Source organism: Vulpes lagopus, chromosome 18 (genome assembly GCF_018345385.1).
Source record: "Vulpes lagopus strain Blue_001 chromosome 18, ASM1834538v1, whole genome shotgun sequence".
Classification (NCBI taxonomy): domain Eukaryota; kingdom Metazoa; phylum Chordata; class Mammalia; order Carnivora; family Canidae; genus Vulpes; species Vulpes lagopus.
In genome coordinates, this window is record NC_054841.1 from 25,608,475 (window position 1) to 25,627,843 (window position 19,369).

A 19,369-nucleotide genomic window follows, 5' to 3' on the forward strand; every position below is an offset into this window, starting at 1 on the left:
TACCACATTGGCCTTCCTGCAGGGAGCCTGCTTCTCCCTCTGCTGTGTCTGCCTCTCTCTGTCTCTCGTGAATAAATAAATAAAATCTTTAAAATAATAATAAAAATAAAAGCTCTTAAAGTAAAAAGGGGAAAAATAGGTTTTGAAGGAAAAGCAACCCCAAGCAGCCCAGAGCTCCTCTCCGGCCCACCTCAGACCTCCGGAGCACCGACATCTCCCGGCTGTCGGGGTCCGCTGCCCTCTGCACCAGGCGTGGGAACTGGGAGCAAGATAGACATGGCCCTGCCCAGTGCGGGGGGCACAGTAGTAAATAGACACACAAAGAAATACTGCGGGGAGAATAGAGCAGGGCAGGGGTAGAGAGGGCCGGGGTATCAGGCACTGAAGGGATATATGAGGGGCGCCTGAAGGCAAGGTCTTTTGATCCAACAGAAGCCCTTCTCGGGCAGAGAAGACAGCAAACAAAAAGGTCCTGGCTGGCTCTGGGCTAAAGGCCCCCTTGTCCAGGAAGCCACTTCAGATTGCTTCTCCTGGTCCACACTGCATCTGCACACTGTCCCATGAGCTCCACCTGCCTCCCCCTGGATGCCCGATGCTTGTGCTCAGTAAGATACGCTGTGGGATAAACCAGCGAGGAGATGCACTCACACTACGAGGAGCGGCCTGTGTCCCCAGTAGGCGAAGGCTGCGTGTTCCTCATTCTCACATTCCCAGTGGCCAGGGCGGTGCCTGGCACGCAGTGGGCGCTCAGCAAGTGTTGAACAAGCGTGAAATAGGGAAGTGATGACAGAAACAAGGTCAGTGATGGCTCTTCTCTGAGAACAAGGCTGTCACCACTTCCCCGCCCCCGTGCCCTTGTGCCTCATCTCCTGGGGGGGGGACATCCACCCTCAGTCTGCCAGTTGGGGGGCATGACTCCTCAGCCTCTTTCTGTGCCCTCCTGCTCCCGTCATCCTGCAGAAGGCAAACCAGGGAGGGGCTGGACGCAGCGATCACTGGGGGGGCCATGGGGAACAGCAGCAAGGGTCACTTGCCCATCACGTGAGGAAGGCTGCATTCAAAGCTCGGACGCCGAGGTCATGGGCTGTGTGGGTGTGAGAGTATGAGGAGTGAATGAGTGTGAGGGACTCGAGGGCGTGAGTGCATGTGTATGTGAGGTCAGCACATGTGTGTGCAAAGACAGGAAACCATCTAGAGGAAAATACACCAAACTGATCTCTGGGAGATGGAATCCAGAAGGTTTTTATTGGCTTTTATGCTTTTCAGTATTTTCTTGATTTTTCTGTACTCGGCCTGTGCTACTTTTAGAATCAGAAGAGAGCTAAATATAAGTTGTTTCTTTTTTTTTTAAGGCCATTGATGCAGAAGGCAGATAGCAGGCAGAGAAGAGACTGGGGTGGCTGTGCCGGCACCTGGGCCTGGGGATGCTGTGGGGCTCAGGCAAGCCCAAGTGACCAGGAGACAGGACCCCAGGCCACCAACCCAGCTTACCCCCTCACCAACTCTGTGTGACACTGACCTCCAGTTCCCCAGCTGGGTTCTAAGCTCCTTCTGACCTTGATGCTCCAGGATAATCAGTCCCATACCCCATCTAGGGCTCTGGCCAGGAGGGGCCAGTGTGAGCAGTAGGAGAGACAAAGGGTGGCTCACATCACCGTGGCGGTGCCTTCTGGGCCTGGGATTCTGCGCCAGGGGTGCCTGCCAGTCAGAGGGGCCGCCCGCAGGCTCCCCCGGCAGAGACAGATCCCCATGGTTAGCTGCTGCTGGAGTAGGAGGTAGGACTCAGACTTTCTTGGGTACCTACCATGCACCTAAACCAAAATGTGTGGGCAGAGGCAGGAAAATGTTGCTGTAACGGGGCCAGGTCCTCGAGGGGAAGGGAGGCCTCACACAGAGTCAGAAGGAAGCTTCCCGAGGTTGACCTGTCCTGACCCCCAGTGTCCAGCCAGATGGCCCCGAATGCAGAATCTCAGGTCCTAAAGGGGACCTGAATCTCCCTCCAGGCAAGGGCTCCACAGAAGCCTTTAAGAAAATCCCCTGAGCCCTGGTAATTGCAACATCCCATCCCCACCCCTCTCTCTCCACCTCTGGGCCACTGCTTTTACCACTGCCCTCGTCATCCTGAGTTCTACACCCAAGACACTGCCCAGAGCAGCACAAAGTGGAAGGATCAAGAGGCTTTGGCTCTGGAGAACCCAGGTCCAGAGTGCCAGTGGCAGGGCCAAGCCAAAGTGCCCTCCACCATGGTTCTGAGCCTCCCTTGCATGAGGGGCAGAACAGTCTGTAAATTCTGGATTTCCTCTATTAAGTGCCTGATGGCAGAGGAGGACAGGCACACAGCAGGGCAGGAGACACACAGCCGCTACCAGCTCAGATGGCTGCTGGGCCTCACTCCAGCCATGAGGCTGAACCAAGTTTCAGAAGCAAACAGCTCATCCCAGCAGCACCACCCACCAGCCACATCCACATCACCAAGGAACCTTCGAGGCCCTGGGCCTGTGCTTCACTGCCAGACAGCTGCACCAGGTGTCCTGGGGGAGGGGACTCTCCCCTGCATCCAGCCGGGGCCCCATTGAGGGGAACATGGCTCAATCTCAGACACAGCCTGGTATCTAAGGGGGCAAGTGACACAAAACCCAACCTCCTGGCCTATGGAACTCAGATATCAGCAAATATTTATTTTCTTCTCTGGGGCTCTGGTGAAGAAGGAGGTCCATAGGAGAAAGGCTATAGCCTGTGGGTCTGGCAGCATTTGTAATAAGCCAGGGACAGACAGGACCCCCGTGGGCCTGGGCATTGTGCTGCAGGACTGGAGAGAGGCCAGGCCACCTCAGAACCTGACGCGGTGGCTCTTCTTCATGGAGGATGAAACGGCGGCCTTCAGAGGTCTTGAGAGCAGTTTGATAGATGAGGCAACAGGCATGGGGGGCGCCGACCTCTGCGTGACATACCTGGATGGCTGGGACAGGAGGGAGGGGGAGGGCTGGAGGTACGGGGAAGTGGACAAGGCGGACTCCAGGAACCTGGACCCTGAGGCTTTCGGGGTGAGGGTGTCGCTGGGGGAGACAGAAGCAGTAGATGAGTTGGTCTCTTCGGGATTCAGGTCCTTTTGGCTCTTGTGGGTCACCAGGTAGATGTGCTGGCCGTGATGCCCTAGGATATTGTGCACCAGGAAGTCAGGTGTGTGGGTGGGTGACAGCTGGTTGAAGTGCAGGCTTTGGTAGATCTGAGGTGAAATCTGCGGGGAATAGAGCAGGGGAGTTCAGGGGTTCACCCAGGACCAAGAGTAGGCTCACAGAAGGAGGGGCCCTGGGTTCTTTCTGTATAAAAGAAGTCTCCAGAGTACCATGGTTTTCACCGATAACCACAGCCCACTGGAGCTGCAAGCCACTGTGTGCCAGGCCTGGCATCTAGCCCTTCTCCAACAACACTTTGTGGTCAGCATGGGACTGCCCCTATCTCAGAATGAGGCCTCAAGCTGGACCCGAGGGGGGGCCCCCATCTCTCCCAGGAACTCACCAGGCTGCATTTTGAGGCCCATTTCTAAGAGGCGGGAGTGCTCCCATCCTTGGACAGAGGGGTGCTCTCACTTCAAGTGCTCTCCACAGAGGGAGAAAACTCTCATAAATGCCCCCTATGGCAGATGCCTCTGCAAGAGGCCAGAGTCTGCCCAAGCGAGAGGCAGGATTGGGCTCAAAGCTGTTCTGCACAATCCCCGGCTCCCTTTTTCTTTCCCCAAGCAGAGCCCCCTTCCATTCCCTCCATCTCTTACATGGCACCATGAGACCCTGTGTCCACTCTGGAGCAGCCCACAGTATGAAGACAAACAGCCCAAGGAATAGCCGCAGACTCTGGGAAATTCTTTGAAGTCTATCAGAAGCACCAGGCCCACAGAGAACCTCCTCCCATGGCCCAATGAGGTGTGTCCTCAAAGACAAAACCTGTGTCCATGGCCTTAACCACGGCCATGCAAACAAACCAGCCAGACCAGCTTCATCCCAGAACTGCCTGGGGCCCCAGAATTCGGTCAAAGGACTGATGCTCCCTTGACTCCCGCCAGGGGGCCCTGAGGGCACAAGGGTGGCTGTTGATGGAGATGGGCTCCCCAGCCTCCAGCCCCAGCATCTCAGGGAGGAAGCACCACCCTGCCTCACCTGGTGCTTCATCCAGCCATACTGCACATTGGTGGACAGGACTCCGGGACTCCGAGACCGGTCCTTGGGCTTGTATGCTCCTCCCACAATTTTGCTCACCTGCAGGAGTCACAGCAAGCGTGAAGCCTTGGGCAGACAGCTGCGGGCCCCTCTATGCCCCTGGGGCCCCCCCCACAGCCTCACCTGCTTGCCCTTGGACTCCCACTCGAGCCAGCTGTGCTCAACATCTTCTGAGTAGTGCTCTCCAGCCCATGGGGACGTCTGGGTTATCCTCTGCAGCTTACCCCAAGCCTCAGCCTCCGCGTCTGCCTTCCCATTCAGGAGAGCCATGAGTGCCACCTGCTCCCGCCGCTGGTACACCAGGGCCTCAGCAAGAGCCTGCTCCTCCCTGATGTGAGGGGCTTTCCTTCATAAGATGCCCTTGCACCACAAAATGGGGTGGCCTTCCCATGGAGCCCAAGAGGGTTTCTCCCTTCTGGGCCCGACCCTCTCTCAACTTTATCCCTCCCCTGAGGCCATACTGCCCAGGACCCACCATTAAACAAGTGTCCAGTGAATGTTAGCAAAGTCCAGATCAAACTGACCCCCAACAAGTCCTGTGACCTTTCCTACCTCCCTCTGCTCTTCCCCATGGAGGCCTGACACCCCATCTTGATCTTACCTGGGCCTCCCCTTGTGGAATATTTTTTTCCCTTGTGGAATATTTAAACATCCTCTCCCTCCCAGGGAACCCCTGTCCCTGCCTCATTTGTGAACCCCACACAGGACTGTAAAGATGTATGCCTTGACAAGAGTGGAGCCACAAGGACCGTAGGTGCCCAGAAAATTCCTACTTGCATATCAAAACCCAACTCCAAAATCTCTTCTCCTATGAAGTTTTTTTCACTTGATCCACCCAAGGAGGTGACTGTCCTTTAAGCCTTTCCTGCTTTTAATGGTCCCATCAGTTGTCACATAAAATGGCAGCCATGAGTTCACACATCCATCTCCGCAAGAGGGCCGTAAGTTCTGTGTCTGCATGCTTTGAATCTCTATAACCTAGCACAGAGTCTGGCAGTCAGCAGGACCTCAATAAAATTTTTTTTGGAATGACCTCAAATTATCTGAGACTTGGTCAGGAATAAGAGTGGAATGTGGGCGGAGAGGAACTTGTAGAGGAAAGAGGTAGTGAGCAGCCTGACTTCCCCATGAATCAGGAAAATGGACAAGCATCTGTTCGGGACCAGGACCCTGGGCACTCTCCTACCAGGGACCTCTAGCCACATAGAATGGCCTCCACAGGGAAGCCAGCCCTGGCTAATCTGAACCTGGCTCTGGGGCAGGGGATCATCTAAGGGCTTGCATTTGTATATTTACTGCTGGTTTGTACCACTCAAACTTCCAGCTGAACTGGGCTCCACTAGGCCACCACTGCCACCTGTACAGTCAAGTTTCCTGCAGGTCCCAAGCCTCTGGCCTTCTGAAGGCCCTCCCCGAAGATGCCCAGCACTACCCAACCCAGATGAGGCTTCCCAGGACCTAGAGAGGCTTGCAACATCCCCCCTCCTTGAGCCAGCAAAGACCAGGTAGGCTGTGATAACTCACTGCAGCTCTGGACGGAAGGCCTTCTGGGCAGCATCTATAGAGTCAGCCTCCTCTGAGCTTTTTCTCAGTGCAAGATCACCAACCATCTGAATATCCTGCAACCTTTTCCAAACACTCACGCCAAACGTCCCTGTGATTTAACCAGATCCAGCTCAGTAACAAGAACCAGTCTACCTCCCCTCCTCTGAACCTTCTGCCCTGTACCCTCCACCCTCAAGAGTCAGCTAACAACCCTTTACCCTTGGCCTACACCTCATGATGCTTACCACATGCCAGGCATTATGCTGACTACTCTACAAATACCTGAAAGAACCAGACACTAGCCCTAGAAAAATGCTTGGAGCTCAGGCCAATGAATCCTGCCCCACATGTAGGCTGAGATGGAAAGAGAGCTGTGGTGATGACTCAGAGAACCTCAGGTGGGCTTATATAGCTCATGTATAAAGTAGCATTGACACAAAATGATCAGGTGTCCATCAGCTGTGAGGTTGGGGTGGCACTGGGGAGGAACAGGGCTGGAAGAGAAAGCAGGTAGGGTGAGTAGAGAAACATGAGTCCTGCTTTGGGGCAGGGCAGAGCAAGGAGTAGGCCATTCTCCTGATGCAGAATTTTTTTAAAAATTAAAAGATATATATATAGTAAAAAAAAAAATCCCATTTTAAAAAGTAATTGGAGAGCTGTAGAAGAGAAAAAGGAGAAGATGAACTGAAATTACAGAAAGAAAAGATTCCTTCTTAGAAGAACTAAAATTGAGAGCTGCTTCCTTCTCTGGGAGCATTCTCTGACTCTGGGCACAGGCTGGGTGAGCATCAGGCTCTGCTTAGGCAGAGAGAAGCTACTGGAAGAAAAAGAAACCATAAGAGCTTCTGACAGCCATTCTGGCTGGCAGGATGGATCAAGCTAGTGGAGTTCCACATGCATAGCTGTATTTTCCACAGGACATTTGCTAAGCCCTGGGAGAGCTGAGGGCCTGGAAGTTGAGCTAGACAGATAGAACGAGATTGTTGGGAGACAAAGAGGAAGAAGCCTTTAAAAAAAAAAAAAAAAAAAGATTATTTATTTATTTATTTATTTATTTATTTATTTATTTATTCATGAGAGACACAGAGAGAGAGAGACAGGCAGAGACACAGGCAGAGGGAGAAGCAGGCTCCATGCAGGGAGCCCAACGTGGGACTCAATCCCGGGACTCCAGGGTCACGCCCTGGGCGGAAGGCAGGTGCTAAAGGGCTGAGCCACCTAGGGATCCCCCAAGGAAGAAGCCTTTCACAGACTTTGCCCTTGAGACAGATTTCACAATGGAAGACAGGAGCAGGGGATCCCTGGGTGGCGCAGCGGTTTAGTGCCTGCCTTTGGCTCAGGGCGCGATCCTGGAGACCCGGGATCGAATCCCACATCAGGCTCCCGGTGCATGGAGCCTGCTTCTCCCTCTGCCTATGTCTCTGCCTCTCTCTCTCTCTCTCTGTGTGACCATCATAAATAAATAAAAATTTAAAAAAAAAAAAGGAAGACAGGAGCAAGCTGAGTCTCTCTACCTAATGCTTCAGTCTAGACCCAACCCAGTTCAGCTCTTGACTGCAATGAGATGAACAGCCCTATACACAGGAATGAGCACATAAACTGGAAGAAAATCAGACCAATTTTAGTCTCTGTAGTTCTTTTATACAAACTCTAGACAAGTCTTGGGTTTAGTTTTGGATTTGGTTTTAGTTTTGGTTTTGGTTTTGGTTGGGGGGGGTTGTTTTTGTTTTGGGGGGTTTGGAGGGGTGGATCTTTTATTTTAAAATTTTTAAAGATTTTATTTATTTGACAGAGAGAGAGAGAACACAAGCAGATGGAGCAGCAGGTAAAGGGAGAGGGAGAAGCAGACTCCTCACTGAGCAAGGAGCCCAACACAGGGCTCCAACCCAGGACCCTGGAATCATGACCTGAGCTGAAGGCAGACACTTAATTAACAGAGCCACCAGGCACCCCAGAGTGGATCTTTTTATGCATATGATATGTAAAAAGACAGGAAAATATAACCAATAATAAAAGGAAGAAATAAGCATTAGAATCAGACTATAAAAAAAAAAGAATCAGACTATAGATAATTCTGACATTGGAAATGGTAGATAAATCTTAAAATAACTATTGTAAATAGTTTAATAAAATAAAGGAAAATATGAACAAAATGAAGGAAAAGAAGGAGAATTTCAACAATGAATTGGGTTCTATAGGAAAGAACCAAATGGGTAGTTGAGAACTAAAAAAAAAAAAATACAAAATTAAGAATTAACTAAATGGATTTAATAGCCAGCTGCATAGAGAAGAAAACAAGATTAATGAATTGGAAGGCAGGTCAGCAGAAAATATCCAAACTGGAATGAAGAAATTGAAAAAAAAAAATAACATGGAGAGAATAGAATAGAGAGATATAGGGGACAGAGTCAAATGATCTAACATACATGTAATTGGAACCTCACAATGGGAGGAGAGAAAGAATGAGCAAAAGCACTACTGAATAGATAATGTTTGACAACTTTTCAAAACTGATGAAAAATACCAACCCGCAGGTTAAAAAAGATCAGTGAACTCTAAGCAGGATGAACACAAATAAAGCCACACTAAGGCACATCATAGCCTAACTGCTGAAAACCAAAAGCAGTCAGAGAAAAAAGAAAAATTAAGTATCAACTTATGGGGTGTGTGGTGGCTCAGCTGGCTAAACCATAGACTCTTGATTTCAACTCAGGTCATGATCTCAGGAGATCAAGCACTGTGACGGGCTCTGCACTCAGAATGGAGTCTGCTTGAGATTCTCCTCTCTCCTCTCTCCCTCTGCCCCCCAACCCCACTCACACTCTCTCTTTAAAAAAAAAAAAAGTATCATCTTACAATTGACTTTTCAAGAGAAAACACAGAAGTCAGGGATGATGTGAAAATCTTTTTTTTAAAATACTGAAGGAAAATAAGCCTCAAGCTGATAATTCTATGCTCAATAAAATAATCTTAACATTATAGGGCAAAATAAAGATGTTTTCAGGTAAATAAAAGCTTAAAGAATTAATCACTATCAGGGATGCCTGGGTGGCTTAGTCAGTTAAGCAATTGACTTTTTTTTTAAAGATTTTATTTATTTATTTAAGAGAGAGAATGTGAGCAAGGGAAGGAGCAGAGGGGGAGGGGGAAGGACAAGCAGACTCTGCATGAGCACTGAGCCCCACATGGGGCTTGGTACCAGGACCCTGAGATAATAATCTGAGCCAAAACCAGGAGTTGATCACTCAATCAGCTGAGTCACCCAGGCACCTCAAGTGTCCAGCTCTTGATTTTGGCTCAAGTCATGATCTCAGGGTCATGGGATTGAGTCTCACATCGGGCTCCACACTCAGCAGGGAGTTTGCTCAAGATTCTCTCTCTCCCTCTGCCCTTATTCTCTCTCTCACTTTCAAAATAAATATTTTTGGGGATCCCTGGGTGGCGCAGCAGTTTGGCGCCTGCCTTTGGCCCAGGGCGCAATCCTGGAGACCCGGGATCGAATCCCACATCAGGCTCCCGGCGCATGGAGCCTGCTTCTCCCTCCGCCTGTGTCTCTGCCTCTCTCTTTCTCTCTGTATGACTATCATAAATAAATAAAAAATTAAAAAAAAATAAATATTTTTTTAAAGAATTAATCACTAGCAGACCCACTCTATAAGAAAAAATAAAGGAAGTTCTTCAGACTGAAGGAAAATGATTGCAGATAGAACCCTAGTATTTCAGGCAGCCTGGGTGGCTTGGTGGTTTAGTGCTGCCTTTGGTCCAGGGTGTGATCCTGGGGACCTGAGATCAAGTCCCACATCGGGCTCCCTGCATGGAGCCTGCTATTCCCTCTGCCTGTGTCTCTGCACCTCTCTCTCTCTCTCTCTCTCTCTCTCTCTCTCTGTCTCTCATGAATAAATGAATAAAATCTTAAAAAAAAGAACCCTAGTATTTCAGGAAGGAATGAAGAGCATCAGAAAAATGGTAAATATGGGTAAATACAAAAAAGAAACAGGCTGCTTACAGTAACATTAACAAAAATGACTTGTGGGAATACATAACACATGTAGAAGTAAAATATATCCTAGCAATAGCATAAACAGTGGGAAGAAGAAAGTAAGATTCTTGCACAAGCATCAGATAAGGAGTGCATAGTACAATCTCTAGGATAACCACTAAAGAATAATATCAAAACATACAGTTAAAAAGCAAATAGAGGAATTAAACAAGATAATTGTTGTAAATATTTGACTAATCCAAAAGAAGGCAGAAAAGGAGGAATAAAGGAACAAAGAACAGAAAACAAATATCAAGATGACAGACTTCAACTGTATAAGTAATTTCATTAATATTTGAATGGACTAAATATCCAATTAAAAGGCAAAGATTGTCAAGATGAAAAAAATAAGACTCAATACGATGTCGTTCAAAAGAGGCACATTTAAATATAAGGATGGATATAGGTTGAAAAGTCATGTTGGCAAAGGGTACAAACTTTCAATTATAAGATGAATTAAGCTCTAGGGAATCTAATGTACAGCATGGTGACTACAGTTAACAATACTATATTTCATACTTGAAATTTGCTGAGAGAGTAGATATTAAGCATTCTCACCACCAAAAAACAAACAAACCAGTGACTTATGTAAGGTGATAGACATATTAATTATCTTGATTGTGGTAATCATTTCACAATGTACACATATACCAAATCATGTCATATACTTAAAATGTCAGTGTACATGGTCTTTTTTTCTGTTTCTATTACTATGTCTTCATAGTCACTACTCTTTTCTTCTGTAGTATCTAATCTATTAATCCTATCTAGTGTATTTTTATCTCAGATATTATTGTTTTTAATTTCTAATTTATTTGGGTCTTTTTACATATATTCAGTTCTCTCTTTAACATGCTACATTTTCTTCTACCTTTTGTAACATATTATGAAATATAATCATAATATTTATATACATTATAGATTATATCTATTTCTACTATATTATATATAATTTATAATATTACAAATGTACTTATACACAGTATATAATATTGTATATAATTATATGTGTATGGTATATATAGAGTATATACTAATATATTATGCTGTAAATTATACCTCAGGGATTACTATTCTTTGCTGCCTAGTATCTGTTGTCTGGAAACTGTTACATATATTTTGTTAGTGCTTTTAGTTGTCTTAAGTGGGAACATAGGGGCACCTGGGTGGCTTAGTGGTTGAGCATCTGCCTTTGGCTCAAGTCGTGATCCCCGGGGCCCTGGGATCAAGTCCCACATCGGACTCCCCACAGGGAGCCTGCTTCTCCCTCTTCCTATGTCTCTGCCTCTCTGTGTCTCTCATGAATAAATAAAATCTTTTTAAAAAATGGGAATGTAAATCCAGTCCTCGTTACTCTGTCATGTTTGGAACCAAAAGAAATGATAGGCAATAGAAACAGACCCAGAAGTGAACCAGATGTTAGAAATATCAAAATTTTAAAATAACTTTGATCAAAATGTTCAAGAACATAAAGTATAAAATGAGGAATTTCATCATAGAATAGGAATAAATTAAAAATGAGGAATTTCATCATAGAACAGGACTAATTTAAAAATAGCCAATAAGTTTTTGAAGAGCTGAAAATGCAAGGAAACCTAAGTGAAAATTCAGAAAGGAATAAGCCTTTGATAAGAGACAAGAGACCAAGGCTGCTTTCAACCCTGACAGAATAATGAGAGGAGTATGAACCCTCCATGAAGAGGAGAAACCAGATGAGTCCTTCATGAACTTTTAACCGCCTTACATGACATGACAGATTATAATACAGGATGTTCCAGCCACAGGGCAAGTCTGCAGCTACCCACCAATCCTTCCGTCAGATCTCCACAGGGTACATGGTAGCAGTACAATGAAGGCTGCTGGCCGGCGGATCGCCAAGATAGGCCATGCAAGTACTAAGTGTAAGAACACATAAGATGCTTTTTATATGATGGCTATATGGGTATATGATTACTTTCTGAAAACTCACCAAGCTGAACCCTTTCGGTTTGTGTGCTTTTCTTTATGTACGTTATAACTCAACAAGCAAGTTTATTTTTGAAAAGAAAAAATGAGTGTGCCTCCCCAGGTATAGGATTTGCAAAAATATACACAGGCAAATGATTTTGGGTGCGTGAGTGGGTGGAGAGACAGTTGATGGATAAATGGACAGACTACTGAATGGACAATTGGAAAGACTCACATCCTGTGATTCTATTTGAGCAAAGAAAGTAGCTGTGGCCTGAAACCCTACCCCACAGGATATAATGTTTATGCCAGCTTATGTTCTAACAGGGACAGGGCCATGATGGGCCATGTGGCATGGCTGAGCTTCAGCAGGACCCATACCAATGGTGTCACCGGAGAGTTTCCAAGCCTTGACGTCACAGTCGTGGCCAGCACTGATAATCAGCTGGAAGCTATCCACATACAGGATGTCTGCCACACTATCCAAATGGCCCTTCCAGGCATTCAGAAGCTTGGGGGGAACCAGGGAAATGGTCTGGCCAGCCACAACCTACAGGGGACAGCACAGGAGAACTACTTACACCAAGACACAGGTTCATCAGAGGGCACCCAGGACTGGAGGCAGCAGAGTCTTCTGGAAGGTTCTAGTTCTAGACATGTTCCCACATTAACTTAAGTAAGTCCTGGCACTTCTCTGGCACTCACTGGCTCCTTTGGTATAATCATTTTTTAAAAAGCATTTGTTTATTGCTATGTTGTTTACCAACTGCATCTATACAGATTATTCCATTTGAACATCATAACAACCTTACGGGATGTGTATGAGTCTCACCATTTCACAGACGAGAAAAGTGAGCCCAAAGCCACATAGCTAGAAAGTGGTGAGGCTAGGACAAGAACCAGGTCTTCTAAAGTTATTCAGCTGGGCACTGGGAATAGAACAGGGTGAGCAAGGGAGTGATAGATCACATTACACTATGAAAGGATGAACTCAACAGGAAAATGAGTAAAAATAACCAGGACTATTTTCAATAAAACAGTATTGAAGGGAGTTGTATTTTACCATACTCAAGTATGTTAAGAAACAATATAACAACTTTAAACAGAGCAATGGGAAATAATAGAAAAAAAGCTTGGAAACCAACAGACATTTATATAAAAAACATTGGTATGTAAGAGTGGCAGGAAAACCTGTGGTAATAGAGAGATGACTCATAAACAGTGCTGGAATATCTGATAAACTATCAAGAGAAACTTAAATCATTGTTGTGTTTCTTAAAAATAAAGAAACACTAGGGCGCCTGGCTGGCTCATTTGGCAGAACATGTGACTCTTGATTTCAGGGTCTGGAGTTCGAGCCCCATGATGGGCATGGAGCCTCCTTTTTTTAATTTATTTATTTATTTATTTGTTTGTTTGTTTGTTTGTTTATTTATTTATTTATTTATTTATTTATTGGAGTTCAATTTGCCAACATATACCATAACACCCAGTGGTCATCCCATCAAGTGCCCCCCTCAGTGCCCGTCACCCAGTCACCCACACCCCCCGCCCACCTCCCTTTCCACCACCCCTTGTTCATTTCCCAGAGTTAGAAGTCTCTCATGTTCTGTCTCCCTCTCATTATTTCCCACTCATTTTCTCTCCTTTCCCCTTTATTCCCTTTCACTATTTTTTATATTCCCCAAATGAATGAGACCATATAATTTTTGTCCTTCTCTGATTGACTTATTTCATTCAGCATAATACCCTCCAGTATAAAAAAAATTTTACTTAAAAAAAACAACTAAAGAAACACTAAAAGGGTCAAAGAATTCTTTTTAACGAAATGTAAAACATCTAAAAGAAAATGTGAATGAACATTTAGCTTACCCCTTAATAAGAAAGTGAGAGAAATGGGAAATACCACAATGGGAAGAAAAATTGACACAAAATAAAGTTGCAATTTCAAAATAGTCATAAATAAAATTAAAAGGCAAATGACCTGTTGGGGGGCAATATCGGCAATACATATGATAATTTAAGTTAATATTTTAAATATGTTTTAAAGTGATCATACATTACTTACAAAAGATAGTTATGACAAAAGAAAAATAGGCAGAGGACATGAAGAGATCATTCACAAAACTATACATGGCCAATAAAATGTCAACATCACTAATAAGCAAAGATATCTTCATTAAAATCAAAGGAAATAATTTGCATCCAAAAATCAGCCAAAAGTTTTTTTTCACTTCAAATCTTTATTTATTTAATGCCTTCTATAAGCAAGGCATTCTATCAATCCCAGGAACCCCCACTCAGATGAATACTGCTAATAATAAATATTTTATCCTGGCAAGGATAAAGCAAAATATTAGAAGTGCAAAACTCTATAAGCTTCCTGGAGTGCAGTTTTGCAGTACACATTAAAGGCCTTGGAAAGATTTATGTTGTTTTACATACTATTTCCATGAGACAAGTTACCAGACATGCAGATAAAGAACTACAAACAACAACAACAAAAAGATTTGTAGGGGGAAAAAGTGCTCTATCATTTTTACAGCTTTTAAACACAGCTTTATTGCAATATAAGTCACATACAATTTACCCACTTACAGTGCTCACTTCAGTGGTTTTTAGTATATTCATAGAGTTTGCAACCACCACCATGATCAATTTTACACGATTTCATCACCCCACAGTTGGTGTAAATGGTATCAGACAATATGCAGTCTTTTGTAACTGGCTTCTTTCACTTAGCATGTTTTCAAGGTATATCATGTTGTAGCCTGTATCAGTACTTCATTACTTTATTCCATTCATCCATTGTGAACATGTGGTAGTTTTCACTTCTTGGCTATTCCAATGAATGCTGCTATAAGCATCTGTATATAAGATTTTGTGTGGACATATCTTCATTTCTCTTGGTTGTATGTTTAGAGGTGAAATTGCTGGGTCATGCGGTAACTCTATGTTTAACTTTAACTGTTAAACTGTTTTCCAAAGCAGCTGTAGCACCGTGTCCTTACCAGCAATTTACGAGAGTTCCAATTTACCCACATCTTAGCCAACATTTATTATCTACAAACACTCTAATGAGTTCACATTCATGGGATCTCATTATGGTTTTGATATGAATTTCCCTAATGGCTAGTGATGTTCAGCATCTTTTCATATACTTATTGGGATTTGCATATCTTCTTGAAGAAATGTCTATGTAGATCCTTTGCCCATTTTTTTTAAAGATTTATTTATTTATTCATTCAGAGAGAGCGAGAAAGAGGCAGAGACACAGGCAGAGGGAGAAGCAGGCTCCATGCAGGAAGCCCGATGCGGGACTCGATCCCGGGTCTCCAGGATCACACCTCAGGCTGCAGGCGGCACTAAACCGCTGCGCCACCGGGGCTGCCCCTTTTGCCCATTTTTAATTGGGTTATTTGTCTTTTTATGGTCGATGTGTAAGAATTCTTTGAATAGTCTGGATATTAGTCCCCTCTCATACATATGATTTGCAAATGTTTTCTCCCATTCTATATGTCATCTTTTCCCTTTCTTAATGGAATCTTTTGCAGGCTTAAGGTTTTTAAATTTGACAAAATTCAATTTATTTGTCCCTTTTGTTGCTTGTGGTTTTGGTGTCATACTTAATAAATAGGGATCCCTGGGTGGCGCAGCGGTTTAGCGCCTGCCTTTGGCCCAGGGCGCGATCCTGGAGACCCGGGATCGAGTCCCACGTCGGGCTCCCAGGGCATGGAGCCTGCTTCTCCCTCTGCCTGTGTCTCTGCCTCTCTCTCTCTGTGATGACTCTCTGTGATGACTATCATAAATAAATAAAAAATTTAAAAAAAAATTAAAAAAAAAAAAAAAAAAAAGAAATACTGCCTAACTCAGAGTCATGCAAATTTCTCCCTATGCTTTCTTCTAAGAGTTTTATAATTTTAACTCTTCCATTTAGGTCCATGACCACTGAAGTTAATTTTTGTGTATGCTCTAAGATATGTTTTTCTCTGTGTTATATGTTCATTCTTTTGATGTGGATATTCAGTTTTCCCAGCATCATTTGTTTAAAAAGACTATTCTTCCCTTCATTTGATTTGGCACCTTTGTCGAAAATCAATTGACCAGAAATGTGAGTTATTTTTCTACTCCTAATTGTATTTCATTGACCTAACAACAGTGTTTTGAAGTTTTCACAGTACAAGTTTTACATGACTTTTGTAAGTTCATTCCTAAATAATTTTTTTGATGTTATTGTAAGCTGGATGCCTTTTATTTCATTTTCTTGCCAAATTCACCTTCCAGTAAAACATTAGTAATAGTGGCAAGGGCAGACATCCTTGTCTTGTTCCTGATCTTAGGAGGAAAGAGTTTAATCTTTCATCATTAAGTATGATAGTAGCTGTTTTTTGCAGGTGGAATTTGTCAAGTTGAGGAAGTTTCCTTCTACTCCTTGTTAATTGAATGTTTTTATCAGGAAAGGATGTTGGATTTTGTCAAGTGCTATTTCTGCATCTATCAAGATGATTGTGTCTTTTATTCTTTATTCATGTAATAAAATGTGTTACATTAATTGATTTGGGGTATTAAATCGACCTTGCATTCTTGGGAAGTCTCACTTGGTCAAGATGTGTAATCCTTTTCATATGTTGCTGGATTCAATTTGCTAGTATTTTATTGATGATATTTGCATCTATATTAATAAGAGATGTAGTTTTATTTTTTTGTGATGTCCTTGTCTTGTTAGAGAATCAAGAAAATATTGGCCTCTTGGAAAACTGTGGCAAGACTTCTTAAAGAATTGACATTGATTCCGCTTTAATTACTTGGTAGAATTCACCAATACAACCATCTGTACTTGGGCTTTTCTTTGTGGAAGGTTTTATTACTAATTCAATCTCTTTATTGACAATATTCAAATTTTCAATTTCTTTAGATTCTATTTCTCTTTGAGCACACTCTGGTAGTTCATATCTTTCTAAGAATTAATCCATTTTCTGACAACTTTTTTGCTAATAAAAAATTTTAAACTGTTCTAATGTCTGACAATAAGTTAAATAAATGATTGTACCTCTCTAAAGTGAAATATGACTTAACCATTAGAAAGTCTGATTTTAAGAATGTTTGATAATTCTAGAAGAATTATCTAGAATTAGATAGAATTAGAATTAGATTCTAGAATCTAGAATTAACTAGAAGAAATTCTAGTTACATACAATATAATCCAAATATGTTTAAAATATATTCTAACATGGTCAGGAGCACAAGTTCTTGAGTTTACTTGGGTTTACTCCCAGGTCCAGCACTGACAGTCATGTGAACTTACCCAGGTCTTCAGTTTTATCTTCCTTATCTGAAAAGTAACAACTCCCTCACAGAACTATTATGGAGAGTCAGTGAGAGAATACATGAAAGTACTTATCACAATTCTTGAGACACAGTAAGCAATAAATAAATGACACTTCTTGCTGTTACTAAAATGATTGCATTAATATTACAGATGCCTCATATATTGAACCTATGAGTGACTGGTTGCCAACAGATTTGAATGCAGTGAAATTTCCTTCTTACTAAAACCAGACCAGTCATAATATCTTTGTGCAGAGATTCAAAAGGCACATAAGACTGTAAGATGGCTTTCAAAACTGCAAACACATACAACCCTTTGACCTAGAAATCTCACTTCCAGGAATTTATCCTTCAGACATATTTTTCACACATATGAAATAACATGCACTACTCACTTTCATTTAAGAACAAAAGATTGAAAACAACCTCAGTTTCCCTTCAAAGGGAATTATATAATTAATATATCCTATGGCTTATTACACAGCTATAGAGAATAGTGTAATCATATGCAAAGATTTCCAAGATACATTATGCAATAAGAAAAGCAAGATGAGTACCGGTGCATATGACCTGCTACCATTACATAAAAATAAGGAGGAAAGGACTTTCTGCACTTCTGTTTGCATAAATAAATACTGGAGGAATAATAAAAAATCAATAGAAGTGAAACAAGAACTGTTTTGGGGGGTCAGGCAGAAGCAAGAGTAAGTGTCCTCACTATAAGCCTTTTTGCATCTCCTGAGTTTTAAAATCTTCATCGATACATAATATACATACAGAAAAATGCCAGAGTAAATTTTTACAAACTGAACACAACTGCATGACCAGACCCAGATTATGCAACAGAGCATCGTCAGTCCACAAAGCCCCCCACCTGACTCCTTCCAACTACTCCATGCCCCACACAAAAATAATCATTTCTAATAGGGTACGTCTGTTTTATCTGTTTTTTGTATTTTATATAGATGGAACTATAAAACTTATAATATGTCTTCTCTCGTGTCTTCTTTCACTTATATTGTTCAAATAATAACCCACTTTGTAATAAGTTGCAAATAATTCATTTCTAATGCTGGATATTGTTCCATACAGTATGTACAGTGCAATTTATTTTTTCAGTTTCCACTGATGGGCATGTGGGTTGTTGCAAATGTAGAGTTATTACAAATGGTAATTCTATCAAATGTTCTTATTCATTATCTTTCAGAGCAGAGGCTTCTCTTAGGTATAAACCTAAAAGTGGAATTGATGGATCATAGTGTAGACATATATTCAAGTCTAGCAGTTACTGCCCAACAGTTCCCCAAAAGGATTATGCCAATCTACATTCCTGCCAGCAGTGGAAATTCCAGTTGATCCTTGCCAACATTTGGTATTGCCTATGGTTTTAGTCTTAGTCATTCTGGTGGGTGTGTAGTGGTATCACACTGTGGTCTTAATTTGCATTTTCCTGATAACCAAGGAAAAGGTGCTCGACTTCACTCGTTATTAGAGAAATATTAAGTGATTTTTGGACTATGTAAATATATTACCTACTCAACAAAATACATACGTATTTTCATTATTTTTTAAAGGATTTTATTTTTTAAGTAATCTCTACACCTAATGTGAGGCTCAAACTCACCACCCTGAGATCAAGAGTCACATGCTGTACTGACTAAGCCAGCCAGGTATCCCAAATATTTTCTTTATTTTAAAAAGAATTCATGACCTCAGGACCCTCATTGGAAAAATTAAAGCCCACGGAAGGGGTGGCTAGGGATACATGGCTACATGTGTGTGTGTATTCATGTGGGTATATTTGGTGTGTGTATGCTTGTGTTTTACTGGTTAATGGTGACTTCTGGCTAAAAGCTTTTCTACATCAACCAGACTACCTTGAACAGGAAACATGAAAGACTCAGAACCTCAGGGAGAGAACCTTGGCCCCAACTCAATAGTGTGGCTCCAATTCCCCTGGTAATCTTCCTACCTCCTTCTCTTTCAAGGGGATGTAGTGTGGCAGGTGGATCTGGACCTGCTCAGGAATTAAGAACTGGAACTTGTTTGTCCCTCTGGGTTGAAGTGGTGTCTTGTCGGTGAACGTGCAATAATCCTCGATGTCCCAAATCTAGGCATAAAATGGGGGTTAGTGGCCCAGCACCCCATGACCCCAACACCAACTCACACTGTGGGCCCCTCCCACTCTATTTCTCTTCACTCTGAGGTGTGAACATTCACACCTCTGAAATACCCAGATGCTCAGGGTCAGAAGGGGCCCTGGGCATCTCCTAGGCCAGACCCCTTTGCGGGCATG

The 19,369-nt window shown here is 43.3% G+C and overlaps 1 protein-coding gene across 3 annotated transcripts in view; it reads right to left on the bottom strand.

Moving 5' to 3' along the window:
* Nucleotides 1-2,716: 2,716 nt before the first annotated feature.
* Nucleotides 2,717-19,369, bottom strand: part of EFCAB8 (EF-hand calcium binding domain 8) — a 52,452-nt gene continuing 35,799 nt past the window's right edge. For all 3 annotated transcript variants that reach the window (XM_041733422.1, XM_041733421.1, XM_041733420.1), the window contains 6 exons: nt 19,046-19,183; nt 12,127-12,295; nt 5,739-5,868; nt 4,338-4,542; nt 4,155-4,253; nt 2,717-3,238 (listed from right to left, as the gene is read on the bottom strand). In XM_041733422.1, coding sequence (XP_041589356.1) covers nt 2,831-3,238; nt 4,155-4,253; nt 4,338-4,542; nt 5,739-5,868; nt 12,127-12,295; nt 19,046-19,183 — 1,149 coding nt within the window. In that variant the 3' untranslated portion in view covers nt 2,717-2,830. The remainder of the gene's footprint in view (nt 3,239-4,154; nt 4,254-4,337; nt 4,543-5,738; nt 5,869-12,126; nt 12,296-19,045; nt 19,184-19,369) is intronic.